Genomic DNA, 25,967 nt, shown 5'->3' with positions numbered 1-25,967 from the left:
TTAAATACTGAGAGAATCTTTCATTGCCTCAAAACCAAGCAAGACTCCACTGTTTCAGTTTGTGTTTATCAGACTGTTAAAGGGAGTGGTTGAAGACAAGAAAGCTATGTCTATATTTTTAGTTTTGACTATGCCAATTTAATTAGAATTCCCTATATTTAAAAAGTGCTACCTTTTACTTATTGAAAGGCATTTTAGTGTGGTGTAAGTATAATACCAAATAAAGAATATTTAACATTTCTCACATTTTATAGTTGATCTGTAAATTCTTTTAAGAGTTAGCATGATATAACAGCAAGTTCTACTTTTGATTTTTTTAGGTCAGACTGAGATACTGTTCATGGTAGAATTTAAACAGCTATTCAAAAACACAAGACTAAAACTTTTACTGTTGTATGTGTGATTGGTAGTGGTGCTTCCTGTCAGCTCATTAGAAGGACTAATGTGAGGAAGGTATAACATGAGCATAAATTTGTATGTGATGATAATAATTAAAAACAAATCAGATTGATTTAAAAAAAAAGAAAGAAAATGATAATAACTTACAGGAAATGTGTAAAGTCACATAAAAGCAATGCTAATTCTTTTTTAATTTTAATTTTATTGAGAAACAAATATGAGTAAGACAGTTTCAAAGCTGATTAATAGGACAGTTTTGATAATCAATACAATGTACATTGGTATCTTCTTAGTGGTTATCCATAGTACAAGAAGTAGACAGGATATCCTGTCCAAACACTATTAGTACACCTCTTTCTTCTCATTAAATTAAGCAGAAGTAGCTGTATATCTATCCTAACTATTTTGTATATATAAATACAAAATGATCTTTCTTTTGTATCCCCTTTTTCTGTTTAGTCCTGTCAGAGGTGGATAGTCTATTGGCATCTAAGTACTATAGGTGTTTGAATTCATCTAAACAATCCAACACTGTCTAGCAGTCTATAATATTAGTGGATTATCCTCAGAAGTTATTGACTTGAGCCTTTTACAGCTCATCGTATTAATATGGCTTTACTTTATATACCTTGTTTTTATACTTTTCTGCTGGATGGTTAAGACCAAGATAAAGCAAGACCTATATAACAAGAAATGTAACTTTTGTAGCTAATAAGGGCAGTCAAGTACCCTCAGGATTTATCTTGTAGCCCTGTACCGCACTTTGTAGATCCTTTGTCAGTGTCAGCCATGAGGATGAGTAACGGTCATTGCTTGGCCAATAAGCAATGCTAATTCTAACATCATCAATTATAAGTAAAAATGTGTAAGTAGTTTGCAATATAATTCATATTTTTCTTATACTTTTATGCATATTCATGTAATTTTTTCATACACTATCAAGATTCACATCTATCCTAAAGCCAGTATATGAAGATTAATGTGAGGATGATCCAGATTCCAAACAGCAAGAAATAGGTTGTGTTGAATTCTACCATGGGTAAACAATCAGCAAAATCTACAAAATTTATAGTACACAGTGAGAAGTAGAATGGAAAAAGGAAAACAAAAAACAAAGGAAAAGAAGAAAAAAATAGAAGTAAAACTTTTGTAAATAAAGGAAGAGGAACTGAAGGGAGGGGAGGGGAATAGGAAAAAATTCAACATATCATGTACAGATACAAAGTCTCTATGATGAATGTGATCATTAGGTACAACTAAAATGTACTAATAAACAATATCATATAAAATAAATTTTAAAAAATGATAATAACTAGCCTGGTGAGTCCTCCTGGTGGTACAGGTCTGTGATCCCAGCACTGAGGAGGCTGAGACTGGAGGATCCCTCAAAGAGGCCAGTCTTTGCTACATAGTGAGTTCAAGGCCAGCCTGAACTACATAACAAGACTATATTTTGGCGGGGCCTGCCCCTTAGCTCAGTTCTTTAAGTGGCTGCTTCAACAAAGCAGTCAGGCTCAGGTTGCTGTGGTTCGATCCCCACAACACAAGCCAGCCAGTCATGCCTTGAAGGCATTCGGAGAAAAAAAAAAAAAAAACACTTCTTTTGTTCTAATGGTGTTTGTAAACAGGATCACAAGTCCGCATCTTGTATAGCAATTAACCACTAAGAAGAATATATGCAGTGTATTATTTGTTGAAACTGTACTTCTGATTTGATTTGAAACTGTCTCATTGCTATCTGTTTATCAATAAAACTTTGAAAAAAAAATTTTTTTTCATAAAGATAATAATTAGACACTCCCTAAATTAATAATGAAATACAAAGTTGGCAAATTCAGATCTTTTTCCTTATGTTCAGGCACAATGGGAAGTAATATTTACAGCAAAGTAGTAAAATTAAGTACAGTATTTCCTTTCAAAAGAACCCTTAACTCCCAACTGAAGGGTGGGTACAATCTAAAAGAGCTGATTAAAAAGCAGTCTAAAGGTGGGGATCTGAGGCAGGCTGGGAGCCATAGCGTTTCTCACAGGCTTCCACTGGCAGACTGCACCAACAGCAGCAAGAATCACCACAGGCCCTGAATGCAGAGAGGCCACTGCCATCGCCTAGCTTAAAGTCTATAGCCTCTTCTCACTGGGTAAAACAGCAGCTCTACAAGCTACCAGGGGTCTGGCAGCAACAAAGAAGGCCAGGGTAGAAGAGAAGAAAGAAGATTCTAGGAGGAAGCAATTAAATAAATAAATACTAAGAACTCAGGGAAAGTTTATGCTTGGCTCCTCAGTATGGCAGTCTCCTGTGGTTTCTCATTAGAAGATTCAATCCAGGATTCCTCTGGCTCTTCTTTCCTAAAAGGGCCTTATACTGACTGGATGACTGTCTGTTAAATAATTAAATTCCCAACCATTTTACTCCCTTCTGTCAAATGGTCTTGTCTTGATATTTTAAAACAAACCTGAATGGAACACTTTCCTGACAAGGAGACATGGGTAAAAACTTGAAGTAAAGGAACATGCCAAGCCAAGGTCCCAGGGAAAACATTTCAAGAGGGGATATGCAAAGTCACGGAGACTGAAACAAGAAGGCCAGCATGCTGGAGAAGAATGAGAAAGGGAAAAGTGCCAGCAACCAGACAACGGACACAAGGTATGAACAAGGCCTTCTCTGTGAGTGAGTGTCACAGGCAGTCTGGGGGGGGGGGTTGTGTACAGTAACATGTTCTTTGGAAGGAGGATTGGATGGTGGAGCCCAGCTTGGACAATTTAGCAACAAGATAAGATTCTGTTTCAAAATGCAAAACACAAAAGGGCTGGGGACATAGCTCTGCGTGAAGTTCCTGGGTTCAATTCCCAGTACAGCAAGCAAACAAACAAAAAATGAAAAGGTCACACTAACTGTTAAACTAAAAAGAGACTGGAGGCTATTTATATGCATAGAGTGACAATGCCAGTCTCCCATATGTGACACATCCCAGCATTCCCTATGAGCTCTCCATTAAAGCAGCTACACAGTAATAACTGGCACGTGATGTAAAAGAAAACCCAGAGCTAGTTGGTAGGCTGCGTTTCATACACCAAATCTTAAAGCCCATATTCTTGCATCTGACTCCACTACCACCAAATGAACCACAGACCAAGGTGAGGGAAAGTGAGAAACACAGGGTCCTCTCTTCCTAATGGCATGGTAGGAATTAATAGTACTACCAACTATAAATTTTAAAATTTGCTTATCTTTCACAAACTCTGAGAATACTCTCTTAAATATCCTTAATTACTAAAGGCATATTTTAAAGTAATGCCTTAAAAGTATTATAACTCTGACCTAGTTATTTTAATTCTGAGTCTGTATTTTGTGAGAATAAACAGGAAACAATTTTTGTCACAAAGATATTCACCATACTTTATTAGTGATAGGAAAAAAACTTGATGTTATTGCAATGTCCAGCAGATATGTGATTAAAATAAAAAGCTTTTCTATGTACATTATATAGTCACTAAAAATGATGTGTCAGGTGCAGGAACCAGGGTTTGAACTGTGGCATGCCATGTCATCCCCGCCCATGGGATGCGCTGAGATGGTGATTAAGACCAGCTGTGGTGGCACGCATCGGTAATCCCAGCGCTTGGGAGGCTGAAAACAGGAGGATCACTACAAGTCCGATTTATGTAGTGAAACCCTGTAAACCTTGCACTAAAAACATTTTAAAAAAGATGTCTCAAAAATGGGAAGTGGTACAGTATGAATGCAACTTGTAAAAATACAAATACACACAAAAACACTAGAAAAAAAAAGATACTAGGAAAAGTCTGGTAGTATACATATCAAAGATTTAACAGGACTTACATTTGAAAGAAATATATTTCTAAGTGATCATACATCTTATTTACAATTTTCAAAATTCAGTTAATACCAACTGTAATACTTTTCTATCCCCCTACAACAGTGTAGAGACATTGAACAGATAATACAAATATCCTGGATCACAATTCTCCCAACACAACCCTCTCCTGCTGCCTGTCATTTGTCATCTCCTCATTTACTCCTTTCCTTCTCTCCCATACTCCTTCCCCACCTACACCATAAGGTACATCCAGCAGCATACTTTAGCACTACTTGGCTTCCCTAGTAAGCTGAAAGAGAGCCCACTGCTGCCCTTACGTGTTTCTATAAAACATATCCTGGTAGCCTAGAGCACAACTGACCACCAGCCACTTTGCTTTAGATCCTACTATTTTGAAAAACTTGAAATACTCAACATTTACATTTAAAAACTAAGACAAGTTCAGATAAAAATCTAAATTTTTAGCTTCTTTTTAAACAAAAAATATCTGACAATAGTAGGCAAAAATGGTAACTCTCTCCTAAAACTTAATCTGTTAACTGCAGTTTCCACCAGTTCCATTCTCTAATTCCAGACTTTCTATGCCTTCCTTTACTCTTCAACTTCCTGGCCCCCAAGGCAATGGATCTGTGACCTTCACCAAATCCTGTTAGGAGCCACACAGAAGTCATGGGAGATGCTGTCACATGCCTCTCTTATTTTATGCTACATTCTGCAGACTCTGACAGATGCTGGCAACTAAATGGCCTACTGTCAGATCTAAACTACAAGGAAGGCAGCACTAGCTGGCCTCACAAAAACCCCCAGCTAGGGCTAAACCCCAGGCACTTGGCTTTTGGGTGCTTACTGGATCAACTCATCTCTAGAATCTACTGAAACACAAATATTTCTTAGAGATTAATTAACCAGAATGAAGGTTTTAGACCTTAAACTAGAAAGTCTTCTGATGATTAGGTTAATATGTTTAGTAATAGTTGAAAAGCATGATAAAACATGGAATATTTTTAAAATTTCATCTTTGTTAGGGTCCTGATACTGTGAATTTTAAATGTTAAGGTAATTGCAATTATCTATTTTCTTTAATTCTCTGAGCAGCCATTCAAAATCCATAATTTTATGGTAATGTAAAGCCATTAAGAACAGAACTAGAAAGTGCATCAAGAGATCAATCTTACATTGAAAGAAGTATAGACTAAATTACTTTCTCCATCTCTAATTTCCCTGATACATTAGTCTACCCTGTCCAGCTTAAACCACGAAACTATTTTTTCACAATTCTAGAACAAAAAGAGTAAGACCTACAGAAAAATATTAGAGCCCCAAAGATCCCACTACAACATAATTCCAAGTCTCATAAACTAAGAAGTTCATATCAGGGCTGTGGAAGAATTGAAAAACAGCTTCAAGGATTAGGGTGTATACAGTGGTGGATAGAACATTTCATTTATCATCACTGCTTCTGAAAATAAGTTCAGTTTATTTTCTAAATTTCAATCAATATAAAATATTTGTTTTTAGTAAGAAAGACAATACCCACAAAATGGTTCAGAACCCACAAGGTAAATAATTCATACTGATAACTAAAACAAATCATTCAAGTTCTTTGTATTCTGTGATAAAAGCCACTATGCTAAATATATGCAAAATTATTTATGATTTACAAAAACAATGCTGATCAAGGCTTAAAGGAGAAATAAAAGTTTTTGCTTCTTAAGGAAGAACACTCAGAAACAGTTAACTCATAAAAGAGCCAACAAATATTCCCTATTGCAAAATGATTATTTTCTCAAAAATCTGGCTGGTTCACAGAAGAACTTCATTGTTACCCTACTGTGAGTGTAATCAAGAAAAGTTATTCATTATAAATGAAAAATTAGCTGAAAAGCAACTCACTGTAAAATCCTGTTTTCCTATGAGCACAATATTAAATACCTTCCAAAATATATAACATTTACTTTAATTTTTATATGTCTTGCGTTAATATTTGCTAGTTTCATTTTTAAGTAAGCCATTCTTACTTCCCCTCCCCCATAACTCAACGCTTTACAAACTGTCTTGTCTGTGTCATTTCATTAATTCTTTGAAAGTAATTCAGATCACAACATGTCAAATTCAGAAAATATTTCAACAAATAGCAATATGAAAAATTAATTTTTGTTACACAAAGAGCATTTGCATATCCAACATTTTCATTTTACTCTATACACATTTTTGCTGTTTTGAATTAAAGAGCAAAAATATATTTATCAAACAAACCTGACCACTCCAGGCACAGTACAGATTGCACAATAAACTCCAATTGTGGTTGATCATGCAGTCGAGCAGCCTGAACTGGGCCATGACTGCCTATAGCGCAGTCTTCATTTCTTCTCTGACTCAGCTTTCTGTCAGTGAGCAGAGCTGCCTGAGCTCTGCAGTGAAGGAGCCGCACACCGGCTCTTCCCCTCCCTTTCCTGTCCAGGCAGCTTCAGCTAACTGGCAGAGCTACATCATCTTCCCAGACACAAGAGAACACCTTTACATTATGGCATCATGAAGGAAAGACTTTCTTATAAAAGTCTTACTCAGTATGTAATTTGATGAGTTTTTTTTCTTCTGAGTGTCAGAGACTAGCATGTACTTACTCAACGAAAACTTGAGAAAGTGGAGTAAAAAGCAAAGCATGCCAGCTACATCTATAACACACTCCAGCACAAGGTCATGGCATCCTCAATGACCCTCCCTCCGAAATGGTTCACAGCCACAGGGTGTGAAGGAGTTCTCATTTCACATTGCCAGCAGCTCCTTCAAAGCCTCTTCCCCAAATAGCAGGTGATCACTCTATTCTTTTAATACTTCCCTTCTTTGCTAGAAGTAGTATAGCAAAGTGAGATTCGGAAAGTCACACCCTAGATCTCCCACTGTTACTAGATAAAGGGCAACGTGATACTGGGTAAAGATACTCTTTCTTTGGAAAACTGTTCATTTGTAAAAGAGGAATAGTAATACCTGCTCTGGTAGAGCTTTAATACAAAATAAAGTAGTATTTGAAGTGATGTACTTCAAATATGCCTAATAATTATTCTTATCAATATTCATTCATAAGACTCCTTATCTAAAACAGAATTCTAGCTCTGACTCATTTTCTCCTTATGCTACCCCTAACTGATGTCTCCTCTAGCTCACAATTTTAACTATGAATTACTTCCACACCTCTATTCAATGTCACCCTTTCTACTAAACTCCAAATGTGCATGACTAAACTCTTGCTAAACACATACACCAAGACACATTACCCTACACCTGCAAAACTGAACTCAGTCTTCCCTCTCACCTCACCAGTCCTTATAATCCCCTAATCTCATGGCAGAACAACTCATCCCTTTCATTGCCAAACAGAAACCAGTCATCTTTGACTCCTTCCTTACCTCTCATTTCCAGCCAAGTCCTGTCACTTCTCTGAAAGCACTTATTGAATTGTCCATTCTTTATCCCTTTGTCAATACCTAAATTGAGAACTTTCTCCTAAAGTATCACAGGGGCCTCTGGGTAGTCTCCCACACATCCTGTCTTGCTCCTGTCTATACTCTTCCTTGGTAAGATTAACAAAAGAATATTTTAGGCCAGGGATGTAGTTGCCTGGCAAGTGTGAGGTGCTGAATGGAATCTCCAGTACCCCCCGAAAAGAATATTTTAAGCCATAAGCTAATGATGTAACTACTCTATCTAAATCTCTTCTGTTGCTCCTTTCTGCCTGTACTGCTCTGTTTGTCAGTTGTGTTCCTACTTGATCTACTGCAGCTGTGGCAAATCTTTTAGAGCTTTCAATGATACAGACAGCCTCTGCGACATGCATCCCACAGGTTTGCCACCACTGTTCTACAGGATACAGAATATGCATTAGTTAGATGAAAAAGGTCATCAGTGGTCAAATAAATGAGAAAAACTAGGTTAAAAAAGGATAAAGTAAGGTTGCTCAAAGTCTAAATATGAAGAAACTCAAGTCTTCAAAATCTTAAAATGGAGGCCCTTGCAAAGCTCATTTTTAACTACTTCTTGAAATCTTCAGTTATATGTCAACCTATCTGTCCCTTCGCAGGTTTTGTCCATTAGGGTTGTAGCCTTGGCCCTCTTTTCTATGTCCTTGGCTCGTCTGGTGAGCCAAAGTATAACTGTAGTAAATGCTGACTTACTTGACGTCTGCTTATCAAGCCAGAATCCCACTCGCTCTGTGAGTGCTGGCTGATCCCTTGGCCAGCTCAGCTCTCAAGTCAGGAAGACACTATGGTCATTCACTTTGGCACTGACCAAATGACACTCCCAGCTTAACACAAGTTAGTCGTGTTCATGGTGCAATCCTTTTTGTCTTTTTTGTGTTACTGTAATCACAGGTAGTATGAAAACTGATGAAACAGAAGTCAAGGCAAGAGTTGTTCTTACTACAAAAACTAACTGGAATGGTTTGAAAGGATTCAGTAAATGTTGTTCTCGTTTATATTTTTCCCTTGTCTTGACCTGGTACTCTTTTGTCTCTGGGAGATGCCAGATATTCTCCCTAGAAGTTGTATAGCATATTCAGAAATCTTTTGCCAAGACCTCGCTTTCTTCCCCCTGGTTTCCTTGACCAGTCTTCCCAAGCAGATCCCTGTACTCCACACTAGATGAGGCCTGTCTGCTGTGTGTTCACAGTTCTTTTCTCTTTTGGAAGCACATCAATCACACTGCTTTTCCACTGTTCATGCCTCCCATCATCTACAAACACCTACAAAGGCAGCAATTAGACCCCATGTCTATTTTTCTGTACTGCTGTATTCTCAGTGCCTAGCATTTAAAAGATGCTCAGCAAATATATGTTGAGTTAACAAATGTTAGAAAACTATTCTAAACATAACAGGAAGTTTGGGCCCTACAAGCATCAAACTAGAATTATTTTAAGATACAATAATTTTTTATCTTGAAAACAAAGGAGGCATTATTACTAGTAGGCAAAACCCAAGCTGCTCTCTTCCTCAAATAACTGTTCTAAGAAGCCAGCTGCAGCTGCGAGGACTACAGCAAAATCTCCAAAGCCCTACATTGACACCATTTGTCCTTCCCCACCCTGATTCTAAAAAATAAGAGAAGAGTTGTAGGGATCTGATTTTCTAAAGTTCTCAGTGATTCCAGAAGAATTTACCAATTGATAACCAGTAAACGAAAGTTCATTAAAAAAAAATCCTTCAGAGATGAAAAGCACAAGTATATTAAACTTCATAAGTTTTTTTTTTTTTTTTTTTTTTTAACCTTTTTTGGTACCAGGAATCAAACTCAGGATACCAAGAATCCTTCCTCACACTTGCCAGGAGTTAGAAGACAATGGACACCAGTAAGTTCTAGCTTGCACCACCAATACTAAACAAATGATGGGTACCAGAACAAAGATTGTATGCCAAAGGCACGGAGTACCACATTTGATGAGTCGGGTACCAAGGTGTGACCATAATAGTAAAAGCCTAAGCATAGCATGCCAGTCTCACTAAATCCAAATACCTATCAACTTTTATAACCTAATAGTCTACAACATATGTAATTTTCAATTATTTTTCTATGTGACTTAGAATCAAGGAAAAAGGAGAAATTTAAAAACATTTTCTCTAGAGAAAATTAAAACTGTTACAAATTATGCCAAACTAGGAGAGTAAGAGAAAATGGATAGTAAGTATATATTAGAGATACAAATTAAGACTTAGCCTAATTTTCTGAAAGAGAACTCTCACCCTAACTATTCTTTATTAATTTTAAAATTAGATATTAAGATAGAAGCAGCTAGGGCTGGCCAAATAGCTCAGTGGATTAAAGCACCTGCAAGCAGGCACAGGTGCCAGGGGTTTGATCCTGAGGCCTGCTATGCCAGCCTCGCCCCCAGGGCATGCTGAGACAGCAATTGAGACTTGGCGTGGCGGTGTGTGCCTTTAATCCCAACTCTTGGGAGACTGTAAACAGGTGGATCACTAAGTCCGATCTAGTAGTGAGACCCTGAACACCCTGTAGACCCTTCCCTAAAATACAAAGGAAAAAAAAAAAAGCAGCAGCAGTTAAATGTATTTTGAGTTCATTAGTTTCAAAAAAATACACAGAGAGGATATGAAAGTAAATGAGGGCCAGTGTAATACTTCAATACTGGATAAGGCATTTCATACTTTATCTGACAGTTTAGTTTTATCCTTCAACTTCACAATATTTTTAGTTTTTTCATGTTTTGCATTTTTAATTTCATCTTCTGCATGTTTTAATTAAGAAACAAATGTTTGCTCTGTGTGACACAAAGAACTTAAGGGATGAGCTTCACAAGCGAATCACAGGCACACCTAGATACAGAGCATTCCCACTGGCCTCGCAAGCTGTCTGTGCTCCCTCCTGGCCAGACCCTTGCTTCCCTACCAGAGGCAAACACTCTTCTCATTTCCATCATTGTACACAAATTCTACCTGTTCTACAAAGCTTTATGAATGAAATCATGTGTGCATCTTTTTGTTTACCTTCTTTTGTTCAGCATGGTTTGATATTCAGTCATAGTGGTATATGACTAGTCTACTGATTTGTATTATTGAAAAATAGCCTACTACATGAATATGCCAGTTTTTTTATCCATCTCCCTATTAATGGACATCTGAGTTGTTTTCAATTTAGGGCTATCATGAGTAAACCCTTATGTCCACTCCTGTATAAATCTTTTGTGCAGACATGTGTTTTATTTCTCTTGGGATACTATCTAGGAATAAAAATTCTGGGTCATAAAATAGATATATGGCCAAATTTATAAGAAACTGCCAAAGGTTTTTTTAAAGTGCTATATCATTTTAAACTGCTGTCAGCAATGTATCAAGAGTTTCAGCTGCTCTATATCCACACTAAAATTTCGTGTTGCCATTCTTTTTCAAATCAATTTTGCTAAGATTTCAACAATAAAACATACACTTTAAACAACAGTTCAGTGAATTTTGACAAATGTATACATATAATCAACAGCACCACCCAATCAAGAAACAGCATTTTTACCACCTTTCCTTCACGCCTCCGCAATCAAAGCCCTCCCCAACCCCAGACAACCACTAATCTGCTTTCTATCATTCCAGATTACTTCACTCAATTCTAGAATTTTATGTATATAGAATAATACATCATAGATCTTTTCAAGTCTGGCTTCTTTTATTCAATGTTTTTGAGATTCATCCATATTGTTTCTTTAGACAGAGTCCCACTATACAGCTCTTTCTGCCTTGAACTAGCCATGCATCCCATGCTGGCCTTGAACTCACAATCCTTCTATTTCAACCCGGCCTCTAGAATATTAGTAATAGCCATACACCACCACACTGAACTAGTCCATTCTCTTCCTGATTGGTGAGCAGGCTACATTACATAGATGAACTCTAATTTATCTGATCATTGTTGTTCAATGGGGGCGGAGGGGTTTTCAAACATGGGATATTAGCTATTTGTTAAGAACATATATGAAGTATCTAATAGTGGGGCACACAGTAAATATATGCTTGACTGTGAGAAACTGCCAGAATGTTTTCCTACATAGCTAAGTCATCTTACAGCCCTGGCATAGTGAATGAGAGTTCAGTTATTCCACATCCCCACCAACATTTAGTATTCTTATTCTTTTTAATTTTATCTTTTCCAATGGGGTAGATCGTAGTCCTAATTTTCATTTTCCCCTAATTACTGATGCTGTTGAACATATTCCTATGTACTTATTCATCATTCATTATGTACCCTCCTTTTAGAGAGTGCAACTTCTGCTCATTCAAAACACTGGGATTGTTTTCTTATTATTGAATCTTAGGAGTTCTTCAGATGTGGATATTCTGGAAGTCACTCTGTGGCTTGCTTGACTTTTCATTTTCTTTTTTTTTCTGCGCAGAACCAGGGATTGAACTCAGGCCCTTGTGCTTGCCAGGGAAGCGCTTGTTCTAATGAGCATCTCCCCAGCCCAACTTTTCATTTTCTTAATGGTGTTTTACAAAAAGTGGGAGTTTTTTATTTTGATAACATCTAATTTATCTCATTTTTCCCCTGGGTAATGCTTTTTCTGTTTTTCTCAAATCTTTATTTTCACCATAGTCATGCATATTTGTTTCGCACTGGAGATTTTACAGTCAGCTTTTACATTTATGAATGATTTACTTTGGGTTAACTTTTCTGTGCAATGTACAATAAGGATGGAATTGCATTTTTTCTGACTACCCACTTGTTCTATACCACTTGCTGAAAATATTATTTTCCCAATGATTTAATATTTAAATATAAATTTATAATGATATACAATACATTCTCCCATCTCCTTTGTTTTCTATTCTCCTATATAATCATTATACCAACTGTATATTATATTTTTGAGGGTTTTAGTATTAACAAAATGATGCTGAAGTCCTCCAACTTCATTTTTCTTTCAAAATTATTGTCTGTTCTATGTCCTTTGCATTTCCATATTAATCTTAGAATGCTTGTTTATTTTTACAAAAAGTCTGCTGGAATTTCAACTGAGATTTCAGTTTCAATTGACTTTTTTTTTTTAATTATTTATTTATTTATTTATTTATTGCATGCGTGTGTGTGTGTGTGTGTGTGTGTGGCCAGCTCAGCCCACCAGGGGGCGGGGCTGGCTGGCATGTGGTGCTGGGGGATTGAACCGTGGTCCCTGGGCTTCGCTAAGTTTGTTCCAAGTAGGTGCTCTAGACCACTGAGCCATCTCACCAGCCCCATCAATTGACTCTAATGAAGCAATTTGTGGCTAAGTCTCAATTTAGAACCTCTTTAAAATATTTGAGTAATAATTCTTTTAATTACTTTGCAATTGTTTGCTACTGGAATAGAGAAATAAAACATATTGCACAGTATCTCATATCTCTCATCGCTGAAAATCTCACTAGTGCTAGGTTTTTGTTTTTTAAAGATCCCTTAGAATTTTTTATGTGCACAATCGTATCTATAAAGTTTTTTTTTTCCTTTTTCATTCTCATTTCTTTTTTTCTCTTTTACACTGAGTAAGGCCTGCAATATGATACTGAAATATGGACAGCAGATATCCTTACCTGTTTCTGGTTTTTGAAGGGAAATGTTCAATATTTTATCAGAAAGTATCATAGATGAATGTTTTTAATTGATGTTCTTTTTCCAATTAAGAAAATTTCATTATATTCCCAATCTTTTGAGAGGCTTTATAATAAAAACTTTTACATTTTAGTCAAATATTTTTTCTGCATTTACTGAGAGATGATTACATGAACTCTCTCCTTTATTGTTATGATGGTAAATGACATTGAATTTTAATGATATACTCATTTTTCATTATTCGGATAAGTCCCAATTTATAAATGATAAGTTATCCTTTTCAATGTATTACTAGATTTGATCTGTTAAACTTCTTAAAGATTTTTACATCTACAAACATGAAATGTATTAGTCAAAATTCCTTTTCTTACAATGTCCTTTTCTGATTGTTACCAAGCCTGTACTAGCCTCACAAAAGAACAGAAGTGTTCCCTCTGCTTCTATCTTCCGGGTTTGTATAGAACTGATATCAAGTCTTAAGTATATGATAAAATATACCAGCTGGATATAGTCTTCTTTGTGGGAGATCTTTAATTTCAAATTCAATTTCTTTAACACATATGGCACAACTCAGTTTTTTGGCTTTTTTTTTCCTTTCTTTCTTTGTGTCAGTTTTGGTAATTTGCATCTCACAAAGCAGAGCTATTTCATTTAAGTTGTTAAATTCACTGCCATGAAGTTGTGTGCTGAAATCCCTTGCATTTTCAATGGCTATACATTCTCAGTGATACCCATGTTCTTCCTAATGGTGGTATTTTTTATTTTGCAACTTAATTCACATAACCAACTAAGTTCTAAAGTTCAAAATTTCCCTTAAAAAACTCAGATCTTAATCTAACCCACAGTCAATTCAAAGACTAGCACAGCTAGAAAAGACATACTTTTCTTGTCAAAATATGCCGAACATTCCAGCACTGGAAAGGTTGAGGCAGAGGATCTGTTAAATGTAGGAGTTCAAGCCAGCCTGGGAAATAGAGCAAGACCTTGCCTCCTAAAAACAAAACCAAAATACTTCCCTCCTCTCTGGAGAAATAAATTAGTATCACTTTCCAAGTCACGCACTTTCCTGTATCCTATGTTCCTCGTGTACACGTGTATGTTATCCCTATAAATATCTGTCTACCTTTGCCTCAGTGACCCCACTTGTTCCAAATACAATGTATAAATAACTGAAAGTCAAAGTTAAAAATAAAGATTATGTTGGTCAAATAAAAAGACAGCTGACAATCAAGGACTAAACAAAGAAATATAATTCTTCTACATTCCTCTCCTGAACTGTACAGAATCTACATCACTGCCTGTTCAGGGCAGATGCAACTCCAACTGCCATACACCATGGCTCTGCATTAGCTTCAGCTGGAGACTTTCATTTGGCTCATATTATGACAATTCCAAAGTGGTACCTAGTCTCTCCAAAGATTTCCCCTGTGACATCTACGCTGTAACTTCCCACGAGTGGAGACTGATTCAACTGCACGTTATGTATAGTATCACTGGTGTTCGTAGGCAGCAAAGACCCGCAAAGGTCAGAAAATAATGGCAACTAAAGTTTCAGAACCCTGAATTATTTTGGCACTGAAGAATTACTCGAGGCCTATTTGTCCATCAAGAGATGAATGAATAAAGAAAATGAGGTATATTCATACAGTGGAGTACTAGTCTGCTACAAAGGAAGATAAATTTATTTTAAAAAATGGATGCATCTTGAGACTATAATGTTAAGTGAAATATACCAGACACACAAGCTTAAGTACTGTGTGGTTTATCTTACATGAGAAATCCGAAGTATAAAATAAATAAAAAAGCAATATAAAAGACAGACAATAAGAAATAGGGAGACAGATCTTTTGCAAATGAGAAGGGGACCAAGAAGGATAAGGCAGGGAGAGGAGGAAAAGTAAAAAAATTAAGATGTGTGTACATGCACCAACTCTGCACAATCAATGTAATTATATACTGCTAATATGTACTAATAAAAATAGTTTAAAATATTACTTTAACAGTTTGTAAAGCTACCCCAATCTCTGTTTAAACAACTTAATTTTTTTTAAATAATTTTATTGAGAAACAAATAGCAATGAGACAGTTTCAAAACTGATTAGTAGCCAATTTTAATAATTAATACATTGCAAATTGTCTTAATGGTTATTCATAGTACAAGATGCAGATATGAGATCCTGTCTACAAACACTATTAGAACAAATCTTTCTATTCATTGAATTAAGAGAAAGTAGCTGTGTATCTATCCTATTTTGAACATACAGATACAAAATGGTCCTTCATTTGTATCCCTTTTTTGTTTAGTTTTGTCAGAGATGGGTATTCCATTGTCGTTTAAATATTGTAGGTGCGTGAATTCAGCAAAATATTCCAATATAGTGCAGTAGTCCATAATAGTAGTGGGTTATCCTTATGACTGGCAATGTCAGAAGTTAAACAACTTAATTTCAAAGTCACATGAAAAGCTAAGTTTCTGTATTCATTCTTAGCACACTGCCCAGAAGAAAAGAAACAGAAAAATCTGCTCACTACTATCATTCCTTCTTCTATCAAAACATTTCTACCTACTTTTTACTATCACGGCAAAGCTGAAAAGTCTTGTGGCCAAATTCAGCTTCACTTCCTAGAAGAAAAGATACATATCCTTCTCTATGCCATCACACCAAAGGCATCAGTTTTCTCCAAAATTTCTCATCCTTGGAGTTCAACTTGCTCTCCTTCGAGAAGACTATCAAGCTTCAATACTTTTTGTTCACTGGTTAACTGGCCTCATGCCACAGGATCCACTTTATTTCTGTGGTTTTGCACCTTCCCTATCACTTTCACTGACTTCAACAAACCCCACTCTTTGCAGCACTGGCAACTGGATGCTAGAGTTGGTTTGCATTATATTTCCTTCACGTTATCCATGCGTGTTTCCATCAATCATACTGAAGGACAAAGGACTCAATGGACAATGACAGAATAACTACTGCTGTTGAATGAGGAATCATTAGTAATGACATATAAAAATATGTCTGATCACAAATACAGGAATTTTACTTTGACCTTGAAACTGTCACTGGCTAATCGTCATTTAAAATTTCCCTTCATATTTTTGCCTATTTTGTTTACAGCAATTTCAGTTTACTTATAATCACTTCAGAATCAGAGTACCATAAGAATTTATAACTTAGAAGGATCTGGGAACGTCACCTAGTTTTCTTGTTCTCAAACTTGGATGAATACTAAATTCACTAGCAGACCTGCTCAAAAGTTAAGATTTCAGAAGGTCACTCAGAGATGGTGATTTATCAAACAGTAATGGGACCAAGAAACAAAATTTTTAATCTGTCCAAGTGATTCTAATGATCACCCCATTTGCCTGATTTAAATGCCTACCTCTGGAATATCTCTAACTGAAAGTTATCCTTCCTCTGACAAGAACACATTTAAGTTTAACTTCTAATGGGGAGAAAAATATTCTGACTACAGCACTAAATTGGGGCATGTACATATCCAGTGATCCTGTTTCTATCCCTCATAATCATATGAAATAAATTTAATCTCTCTTCTATATTTCAGTCTTTGAACCTGCTTTGCATGGTGCACTGGAGAATTTTATTTATTAGGAAGATACTGAGCACTAAGGCTGACTAGATACCTCAAGGCTCAAAAAAAAAAAAAGGGCCCATTAATTTCAAATCATACTAGCTAAGTCATATCCAGATCATCCTTAGCTAACCTATACCCAGAGGAAACATCAAAATGCAATCACAGCAGGGTGTGGCGGCATATATCTATAATCCCAGCTCTTGAGAGGCTGAGTCAAAAACATCACTTCAAGTTTGAGACCAGTCTGGACTACAAAGTGAGCTCAAGATCAGCCCCAATTGCCTAGTGAGACTCTGTCTCTGAAATACACACACACAAAAAAAGCAATCACAAGACCTGCTTTGGATTTGCTGACATTTAAGAGTACTTTCTACATTAGTATAAAGAAATAGAGGGGCTGGGGAGATGGCTCAGTGGAATAAGCGCTTCCCTGGCAAGCACAAAGGCCTGAGTTCAATCCCTGGTTCCGCCAAAAAAAAAAAAAAAAAAAAAGATGTTTTTAAGAACATAAGTTTTTTTAAAAAAACTATATTAAAGATTAGGGCAGAAAAGATTAAGCAGAAAAATTGAAAGCCAAGAGAACCAAGAAATGTGAGGCTTCTAAAAAGCTCTGCATACATGGCACTAGTCTTAGTACAACAGATGTCTATTCGAAACAGCGATAAGTAACAGAGGCAAAAGACAGTAATCAATTCTGAATCAAAACATACCCAATATCAAATGCATGTAGTAAATCACTAGGGAAAAGTAAGTGGTCTTTAACTTCCCTTTTTCAATGATAATAAATGAAGACTGCTCTCGTCTGTCTTATTTTCCCCAAAATAAATGAATATTCACAAATACCAAGTTAGGGTTTCTAATCCATTCTTTAACTCATAACTATGCTACGGAATTTCTTGTATATTAATAGATAACTGTTAGGAAGAGACAAGTTTTTATCATATCAACTTGTTTAAGCCTTTGATATACTACATATGTTTTTCAGATTATTTTAAAAGCACAAAATGTCATCTTCCAGATTTTATTGTGAAATAAACCCTTTGCACAATATTCAAATTTATGAGACTATGGCAACTATTTAACAATTTTAGTGAAAGTAATCAAAACTGAAGCTTTTGAATGATGATGTCAAACTTTTATACCTCTAACCAATGGGATATATGGAAGGCTTATAATACTTTAACATTAATTCCTTAAAGTCAATTAGAATTAGATAACCACCAGGATGTACAATAACCTTTCATTTAGTAATCTAATCACATCAACCAGAAAGAAAAACAAGTGCCTACCATATGGTCCTTCTGTAACAGAAAATAGCTGCATTCAATAACAGCATCTGTGCATCTTATCAACACTAGCACTGCCCATACTTAAATCAGCATACTGTTAAATATAATTAGATGACAAGTCCCCTCACAAAGCAAAGAACAAAAGAAGGTGAAGATTACTTTTGTTCTACTTACTTAACTTCATAGTAACTAAAGAAATGAAAATGAACTTAGGGCACAGTGGACTTCAAGAAAATGCTAAATCTAGAAAAAAATGAATGCTAAGAAACACATAATTAATGATTTTTCTTTAGATCTGGGTCCTCATTTTGTTAATGGCTCTTAACTAGTGACACATTCAAATCCAGACTTGTGCAGAATTTGACCAAAGATACCTAATGCTGCTACTACCATGGTCCTGAGTTCAGTAAGCTTTCCCTCTCACTTGCAGCATAAACCTTGTGGCAGGCAGCAGTACATACTCTGACATTTAGATGGAGGCATATGGAAAAATACATACTTAGAATTAAATACCAGCTTTATATTATACTAGAAATATTTTAGAGTAAATCTTAGGCCTCCAAAGAAGAAAACATGCTTCTTAAAAGCTATTTAAGCAATGTAGGTTTGCAATGAAGCAATTTTTCACAAGACTAACAATATATAACCTATTTTAAAAATCTAGGCTGGAGATACAGATTACTGGTATAGATTACTTGCCTAGAATGTGAAAAATCGCTGAGTTCTAGACTAGAAACACCTGGTTTTTTTTTACTGTAGTTTGGGAATTAAATAAAAAAGAAAAAAATGAAAACAGAAAAAAACAATCTCAACATTCTCATCATCCAGAATTAATAACTGTTAAAATTTTGTCAATATTGGCATTTTTAACTGATTATGAAATACTGATGACATTAATAAAAATATATAAGGTAATAAAAATAGTTAAGGAATAGTTTTATACTGAAATTCATTTTAAGAAATAAAATACTGGTAGTACAGACATGTGTTTACAGTGTTTCCTACCTGTCAGTCTAATTATGTCTACTAGTCTATTAAGTCTTACCTCTTACGTAAGTTATTTCATACATTTCTACTACACACTGTCTTAGTGACTATTTTGGTAACCAGCTTCTCAAGAAAGACAAAGGATGGATGTAATGGTGCACACCTATAACCCCAGAATTTGGAAGGATGAGGCAGGAGGATCTCTGTTGAGTTCTATACTTCCTAGTAAGACCCTATCTGGGGATGGGGGAGAAGGCACAGAGAAAAAAAGGCCTCAAAAAGTTTTACCAGGAGTTGTAATAGAAGTGCATGGACTTTGAAATGGATATAAGGAATGACATATACTTCATTTTCCAAACATTTTGCACTATATTTTTATATACAAACTACATGTTTAAGTACAAATTCAGTAACATTCTAGAATTTCTGTGGTCTACCTTTATTTTTAAAATATATTTATAAAGGGCCTATACAAGGCACACTAAGTTGATAAAAAATATGGTAATTTTAAGAATTACAATGAAAGACACACTGCCTTTAATCCTCCTAAAAATACTGTTCTTACTTTCAACACGCCTACCCCACCATTCTTGCCACTTTTGGAAGCAGTTCTGGAAATCCATTTCTCGAGTAACTTTAAACTGCACTGTCATGGCTACCTTGATATCCTCAATTGATTCAAGACATTCACTTTTCAAGGATTTTGACTTCAGGAAAGAGCTGAAAGTCACATGGTGCAAGCTAGATCAATTGATTCAGGACATCCAGGCAGCCACAACAGTGCAACTAATGACACTCATGAAAGAGGACTTGCAGAACTGCTTCAGAAACTGGCAAGAACAGCGGAATAATGGAGCTGGCAAAGATAGCACTTTGAGGAGGATTAATGGCAATGTTAATTTACTGTAATACATTTTTATCTAAACACACTAGATTTTTTGATCAATTCTTGTAAAACAAGAACAGAACTCTATAGCCTTAACATTTACACTCCATATGCATTACCTATCTCAAATAAGCACAACCATATGAGTAAGTAGGTCAGGTGGATATTGAGTGATAAAGCAAGAAAAGGAGACAAAAAGCAGGAGACAAAAAGCAGGAGGCGTGTCAAACATGAGGAACAGAGAAAGGGAGTTCACTAAGCTGAGTGAGTGGCAAAGCTTGGTGGCCTCTAAGCAAACCCCAGGAGACAAGAAGGCAAGCCTTGCAGAGACTACAGCAAGTGTTCTGAGAGGGTTCAGCAAGTGGGAAGGTGCAAGGTTCCCCTGCCTGACGTTCATGCAGAAGAGAACAAGTTCACAGTAACCAGTAGGGCATGAGAACACAGACAGTTAACAGGGGAATGAGGCTGAATAGGACTTGGCAAATCATTTCTAGAACTTTGTCTTTTAATCTTCAGAGAAATGAGATGCCATGAGAGGAATCTGAGCAAAGGAATGACCTCAGTTGTAAATGGTCTGTTCCTAGCACTGTGTGCAGACTAGACTCTGGGCTGGCAAGAACCTTAAGTTAAGGACCATTTACTTGAATCTGCATGTGCCACTGTGGAAACAAACATGTTCTCTGCTCTTATAGGGACTGCAATCCAAGGTACATGGAAGATAAAAACGTGGGCGCAGTTCTCAACAAAGTCAGGATGTTTTCAGGTAATATTCTAGGGAAAGTCAAGGAAGACATTCATGAGGAAGTGATAGAGAAGGAAAAACAGAATAAGAAAAAACCAGCCATGGAATGAAGGTCAGAGGAAAGGAAGAATAGAAGGAAGAACACATTCAAAAGGACCTACAGTTGAGATGTTGCCACATTCCTAGACCTGAAAGGAGTTCCACATATGAAGTATAGAAAGTAGGTAAGAGGCAAGATTAGAGAAGGAAGGCCCAGATGGCTGACATCCTTCCAAGGAGTTTGAACTGTATTTCAAAGACAATGGGAAACCTAAAACTGTTGTCCACAAGAGAATGTGATGACTAGCTTTCTACTTCAGAGGATTATTCTGATTACGTGAGGTACCCAGGCTATGGAAGGGGACAAGGGTGGGTTGCTGGGCAGCTCCTTAGGATGCTTGTTTCCATGGTTCACCAGTAAGATGCAGCTGACCTAAACTCAAATAGTGATGGGAGGGATTTGGAACATAAACTCAGCAGGTCTTTGGACATGAGAAATGAGAAAGCAGACTCAGGAGGTTGACCTAGTTTCTTAGCTGTACATGCAAGTAGAAAGTGGCACTACTCACTGAAGGAGCACAGCTGGAATGGGAAGGTTTGACAGCAGGGGTAGAATCTAGTCTGCAATGCCTGTGGGCTATCTCAAAACACTGCTCAGGAAATAATTGACTATGTAAATCTGCAGATCATTAAATTAGAAAGACTATTACAGATGGGATACTACCAACATATAGTCTAATGCCACAGGAAAGACTAAAATAAAACATGGAGAGGGAGAAAAAGAAATCAAAAAGAGCTTAGCTCTGGTTAAAACCAACATTAACCACGCAAGCAGTGGAGAAAGAAACCCCAAAAAGGAAGGGAAGAGAGAAGGATAGAGGGAAGACAGACAGACTGGTGAGATCATCCTAGAAAGAACAAGGGAGACAGATGTGGTGGTGTACACCTGTCATCTCAGCACTCAGGAGGCTGAAGCAGGAGGATCGTTTCCAGCCGAGACCAGCCAAGGCTACAAAGTGAGCTCAGGACCAGCCCGAACTGCAGAGAGAGACTCTGTATCAAAAAGACAAAAAAAAGAACAAGGGAGTCTGGGACAAAAGCAAACTATAGAACGTTCCCAAAAGTCACCAAAGGATAATCTTATCCTTGGCAAAGAGAATCAGTGGAATAAGTGCTTGCCTGGCAAGCACAAGGTCCTGAGTTCAATCCCTGGTACCACCAAAAAAAAAAAAGCAAATCATAAAAATAAAATGAGCTAACGGACAACAGTAACATAATACCTAAGTTTTAAAAGTAATAAATGTTGAAAGTATACATATTACGGACTACACATAAAAAGTGAAATCAAAGATAAAAATAGAAAAGATCAGCTAATCTAAAAAGCTGAAGCATAATTTTTGTCTGTTTTAAAAAATACAGCAAGTTGAACCTTGAATGATGAAACTCTATGATATGGAAGGCATAATGATTACATCACAGAGAAGTCAAAGGAAGAGTCTGTCTAAAGTGATTCGTGAGCAGTTACTCAAGGTATGCTGTTGGCATACCTCACATATCAGACCATACACACTCATTCAGAAAGTTATAGGGCACAGAGTGACTGAAAACAATTTTAAAAACCACATCTTTAGATATATAAAGTACAGAAATTTATGTGAATACTATCTATGCCATCCTTATCATATAATACCAAGACACATGGTACTGAACTTTCCAATTTCTTATTTGATTTTCAAATTTTTTTATTTTTATTTTTTGAGACAGGGTCTCACTATGCAGTTAAGGCTGGCCTTGGACTCACTATGTGGCCCAGGCTGGCCTTGAAGTCACAGCAATCCTCCTGACTCAGTGATTCTCCTGCCTCAGCCTCCCAAATGCTGTGAATATAGTGCCACCAGGCCAGGCTCTATAATTCTTTATTTGAAGAGGGGCATTGAGTGTTCTATTATATTTGGGGGGGGGGTCAAATTTAAAAATCAACACAATAAAAGGATTATACTTAAGATGAACCAGAAATTTCTGATTGTTTTCAACAAAGTAATAGGCTTTACAATAGGTGGAGGCAATTACCTCAGTAGGTAAGGCACACAACAGAAACACCCTACCACAATGATTTCTCTGTCCCACAAGTCAAAGTTTTTGCCAATTAACAGTATCGCTATTAAATCATATATGTTTGTCTTCTGGTTAAAAGCATATAAATTCATTATTTTAATACCCTGAGGAATGTAACTTATTTGTTTTTAAATTTTTTTAAAATGACAGTATCATAGAATATAATACTTATAATAAAACTATGCACAAAAATTAAGTGCAGTGTTCAATGACCTAAACATCAGTGCAAAGTATTCCAGCAGCAACTCCCCTTCCTTTACTAAAAAATATTCACAACACGTGATGTTCATCAGACATCAACTGGAGATAAATCCATATCACAAGTAAATAGAGGCTATCATCGTACAAGTTGCCCTCACTTCCTACCAGGTTTTAAAATGATTTTTGGAGAGCGAAGAACCCCTTCATTTCCATTTCCACAATGAAGCTAAGCAAAATAAAAAAGAGAATATTACAGTTTAATAGCAAATTCAAGCTTAGAATAAGCAAAATAAGACAATATTGTTTCTTCATTCCAAAACTAGAAACAAAATAGCCAAGCTAGCAGTAAGGTCCAAGTGAAAACTAATTTCACAGCCCTTAAAAAAATACAGAGCTGTCACTGTTAATAAAAGTCAAGTGTGCAACTAACAGGAAGCAGAGCTTCTCAGCCAAGGACAAAAAATGCCTAAATTCTGGTCTGGGGGCATCCTTTCAATGAGAAAAAATCAAACATTTGTTTTTGCAAATATAACTCAAATAGCACTCTAATTAAAACATTTACAAGACAAGGACAAATAAGGCTTTAGGACTACAGCACACATTATTATGTAACTGCAATACACATTAAGCAATCACCAGGTTGTAGGTAGACCTTCCAGGAGTCATTATGGTTTACCTTGATCAGAGGACTGCGGTGTTATACTTAATCACTGTTTTACCTGCAAGCAGGTGTTTACAGATGTCAAAAAGTAAAGTTCTGATTCTAAATGTACACTTACAGTTCTGTCTGATGAACTGTGTAGTTACAGCACTCCCAGTGCTGCCTGCACTACTTTCCATTTCAACATGAAGTAAACTGCACAAACCAAGTTTCTCTGCCAGCTCTGTGGGCCAAAATTTAACTTCAGATTCATCTTTACTAAAATGCCCAAACTAACACACTTAAAACGACACTTGCATCAAGGATAAAACATTTACCCAAAGACACCAAAGAAGCAGTAAGATAGAGAAGGCTCACTTGGGGATATTACTGTCATCTACTACATTTCAGTAAAAATCTGGGCATTCCAAAGACAAAATTTGAAAGATAATAATATTCATTACCTTTAACAAACTACAGAAGCTGCACTCAACAAAGTAAACTCACAGTGTATTTATTACAAAAATAAACTCCAAATCAAGAAAAAAAAAAAAGATTAAGATAGAAGAAAGCAGCAGGGTTTGTGGGTCCCATAATTCATGGATTTTCTATGATTCCGGTTCCGGTGGCTCAAAACAAAATTCAAAAACCCTGGAGTAAAATTATTTGGGCCTTTCTCAAGATGTTGGACTGAAGAGCAACCAAGCCACCTGCCTTTCCTTAGCAGGGTACAAAACTTGCGAACGGTGAAAGGAAAGGAATAAATAAAAGCACAGTAAAGGTAGGAGACTTTTCTGAGAGTTAGAATTGTAACTGCATTGCAAGACATTTTCACAGGATACGTCTAGGCTGTCCCTGGGGAGAATTTTTTCTTTAAAAGAACAATAAAAGAAAAGAAAGAGTGCAACCAGAAGTAGGCCCTCGCCTGCGCATCAGTGAGACTCAGTTCCAGCGGCAACGACCAGGCCAGCTGCGCTCTCCACCTTGGGAGGGCACAGTCTGTGAGCGCGCGCGCGTGCGCGCTCACACACACGCACACACACACACACACACACACACACACACACTGTACAATGGACCCCAGGTACTTAAGGGTGGGGACAGAAAAAAAAAATGGTTACCCAAGCTCCTGGAAACAAACATGGACTTGGCCTCACCCCGATCACTCTGGTGCCCCCACCAACCAGCTCCAAGACCCTCGTGAGGCCGAGTGGCAGCCTATCGGCCACTCGCTGGACACTCAAAGACACAAGCCACCGCCCTTCTGGCTTACCTCACAGGCGGGGGCCCCGCTGGCCTTGAGCTTGTCACCATCTCCGTCAGGCAGACCAGTCGGACGTGTGGCCATCATTTCATTCCAAACTGCAACGAAGGGACAAATCCTTTGGAGTCCACATTGGGGGTGGGGAGGAAATGCCACCACACACCAAAATGGGAAGAATTCCACACCAGGCTCCCAAAAGATGCTGGGCTGGTGAAATATTCCGCGTGCCAGGAATTAAGGCTTTTTTTTCTGGAAGCCCCTTCAAATGCCAACTTCAATTGGTTTCACTCTCCTCCTCCATTTCTACAGACTTTAAAAACAAAGGCGACAGGTCTCCTTGCGAGCTCGGGTCCTGGCCGACAGCAGAAACGGTCCCCTTCCAAGCTGCGTTACTCCCGAGGCCGAAAAGAATTAGAGTGGGTCGCTCCAGCGTCAGCTCCCAGAGTGATCGTCCTAGAACAGGCAGAAGTTAAAGGGCAGGAACTTTCTCCAGACGCAGGTCTTTAGGCTTGCCACATGTCGACGCCAAGTTCGCGCGTCCGGCAATCAGAAACACAATTGGGGAAAGACTGGGCTCCAAGGAGAGAGTAAGAAAAGGGGGCAGGCGGGAGGGAACTGCTCTGCGGTAGTGTCAAACACACCCGGCTGTTCAAGCAGCCTTCCAGAAAAAAAAAAAACATTCCCTGCTCAAGTGCACGCACTTTTAGGAATGCATTTCCCGGGCCGCAAGCGCAGGGGGAACGAGGTCGTTCTCCCGCCTCACCCGGACGCTAACACTAGAGGAAGCGCTCGCCCGCAGGGTTAAAATGGGATCGATACTTTCGGACGCCTCCTCGCTCCAGTCCACCTCCCCCAAAACAAACAAAAAGCCGGCCGGGTCGGTGAGCTCGC

General features: G+C 37.3%; 1 protein-coding gene across 6 annotated transcripts in view; it reads right to left on the bottom strand.

Annotated features, from left to right (window-relative positions):
• The window catches only part of Arhgap21 (Rho GTPase activating protein 21), a 146,986-nt gene that overhangs the window by 119,229 nt on the left and 1,790 nt on the right, over positions 1-25,967 (bottom strand). For 5 of the 6 annotated variants that reach the window (XM_023701954.1, XM_023701956.1, XM_023701957.1 and 2 more), the window contains exons 3-4: positions 25,854-25,864; positions 25,086-25,529 (exon numbers count right to left, since the gene is read on the bottom strand). In XM_023701954.1, coding sequence (XP_023557722.1) covers positions 25,086-25,163 — 78 coding nt within the window. In that variant the 5' untranslated portion in view covers positions 25,164-25,529; positions 25,854-25,864. The remainder of the gene's footprint in view (positions 1-25,085; positions 25,530-25,853; positions 25,865-25,967) is intronic. The other variant, XM_023701955.1, reaches the window with a different exon arrangement.

This window comes from Octodon degus, unplaced genomic scaffold (genome assembly GCF_000260255.1).
Source record: "Octodon degus isolate 3935 unplaced genomic scaffold, OctDeg1.0 scaffold00145, whole genome shotgun sequence".
NCBI classification, from domain to species: domain Eukaryota; kingdom Metazoa; phylum Chordata; class Mammalia; order Rodentia; family Octodontidae; genus Octodon; species Octodon degus.
Note: the sequence above shows the minus strand (reverse complement) of the source record. Positions and strands in the feature narration are given on the sequence as shown.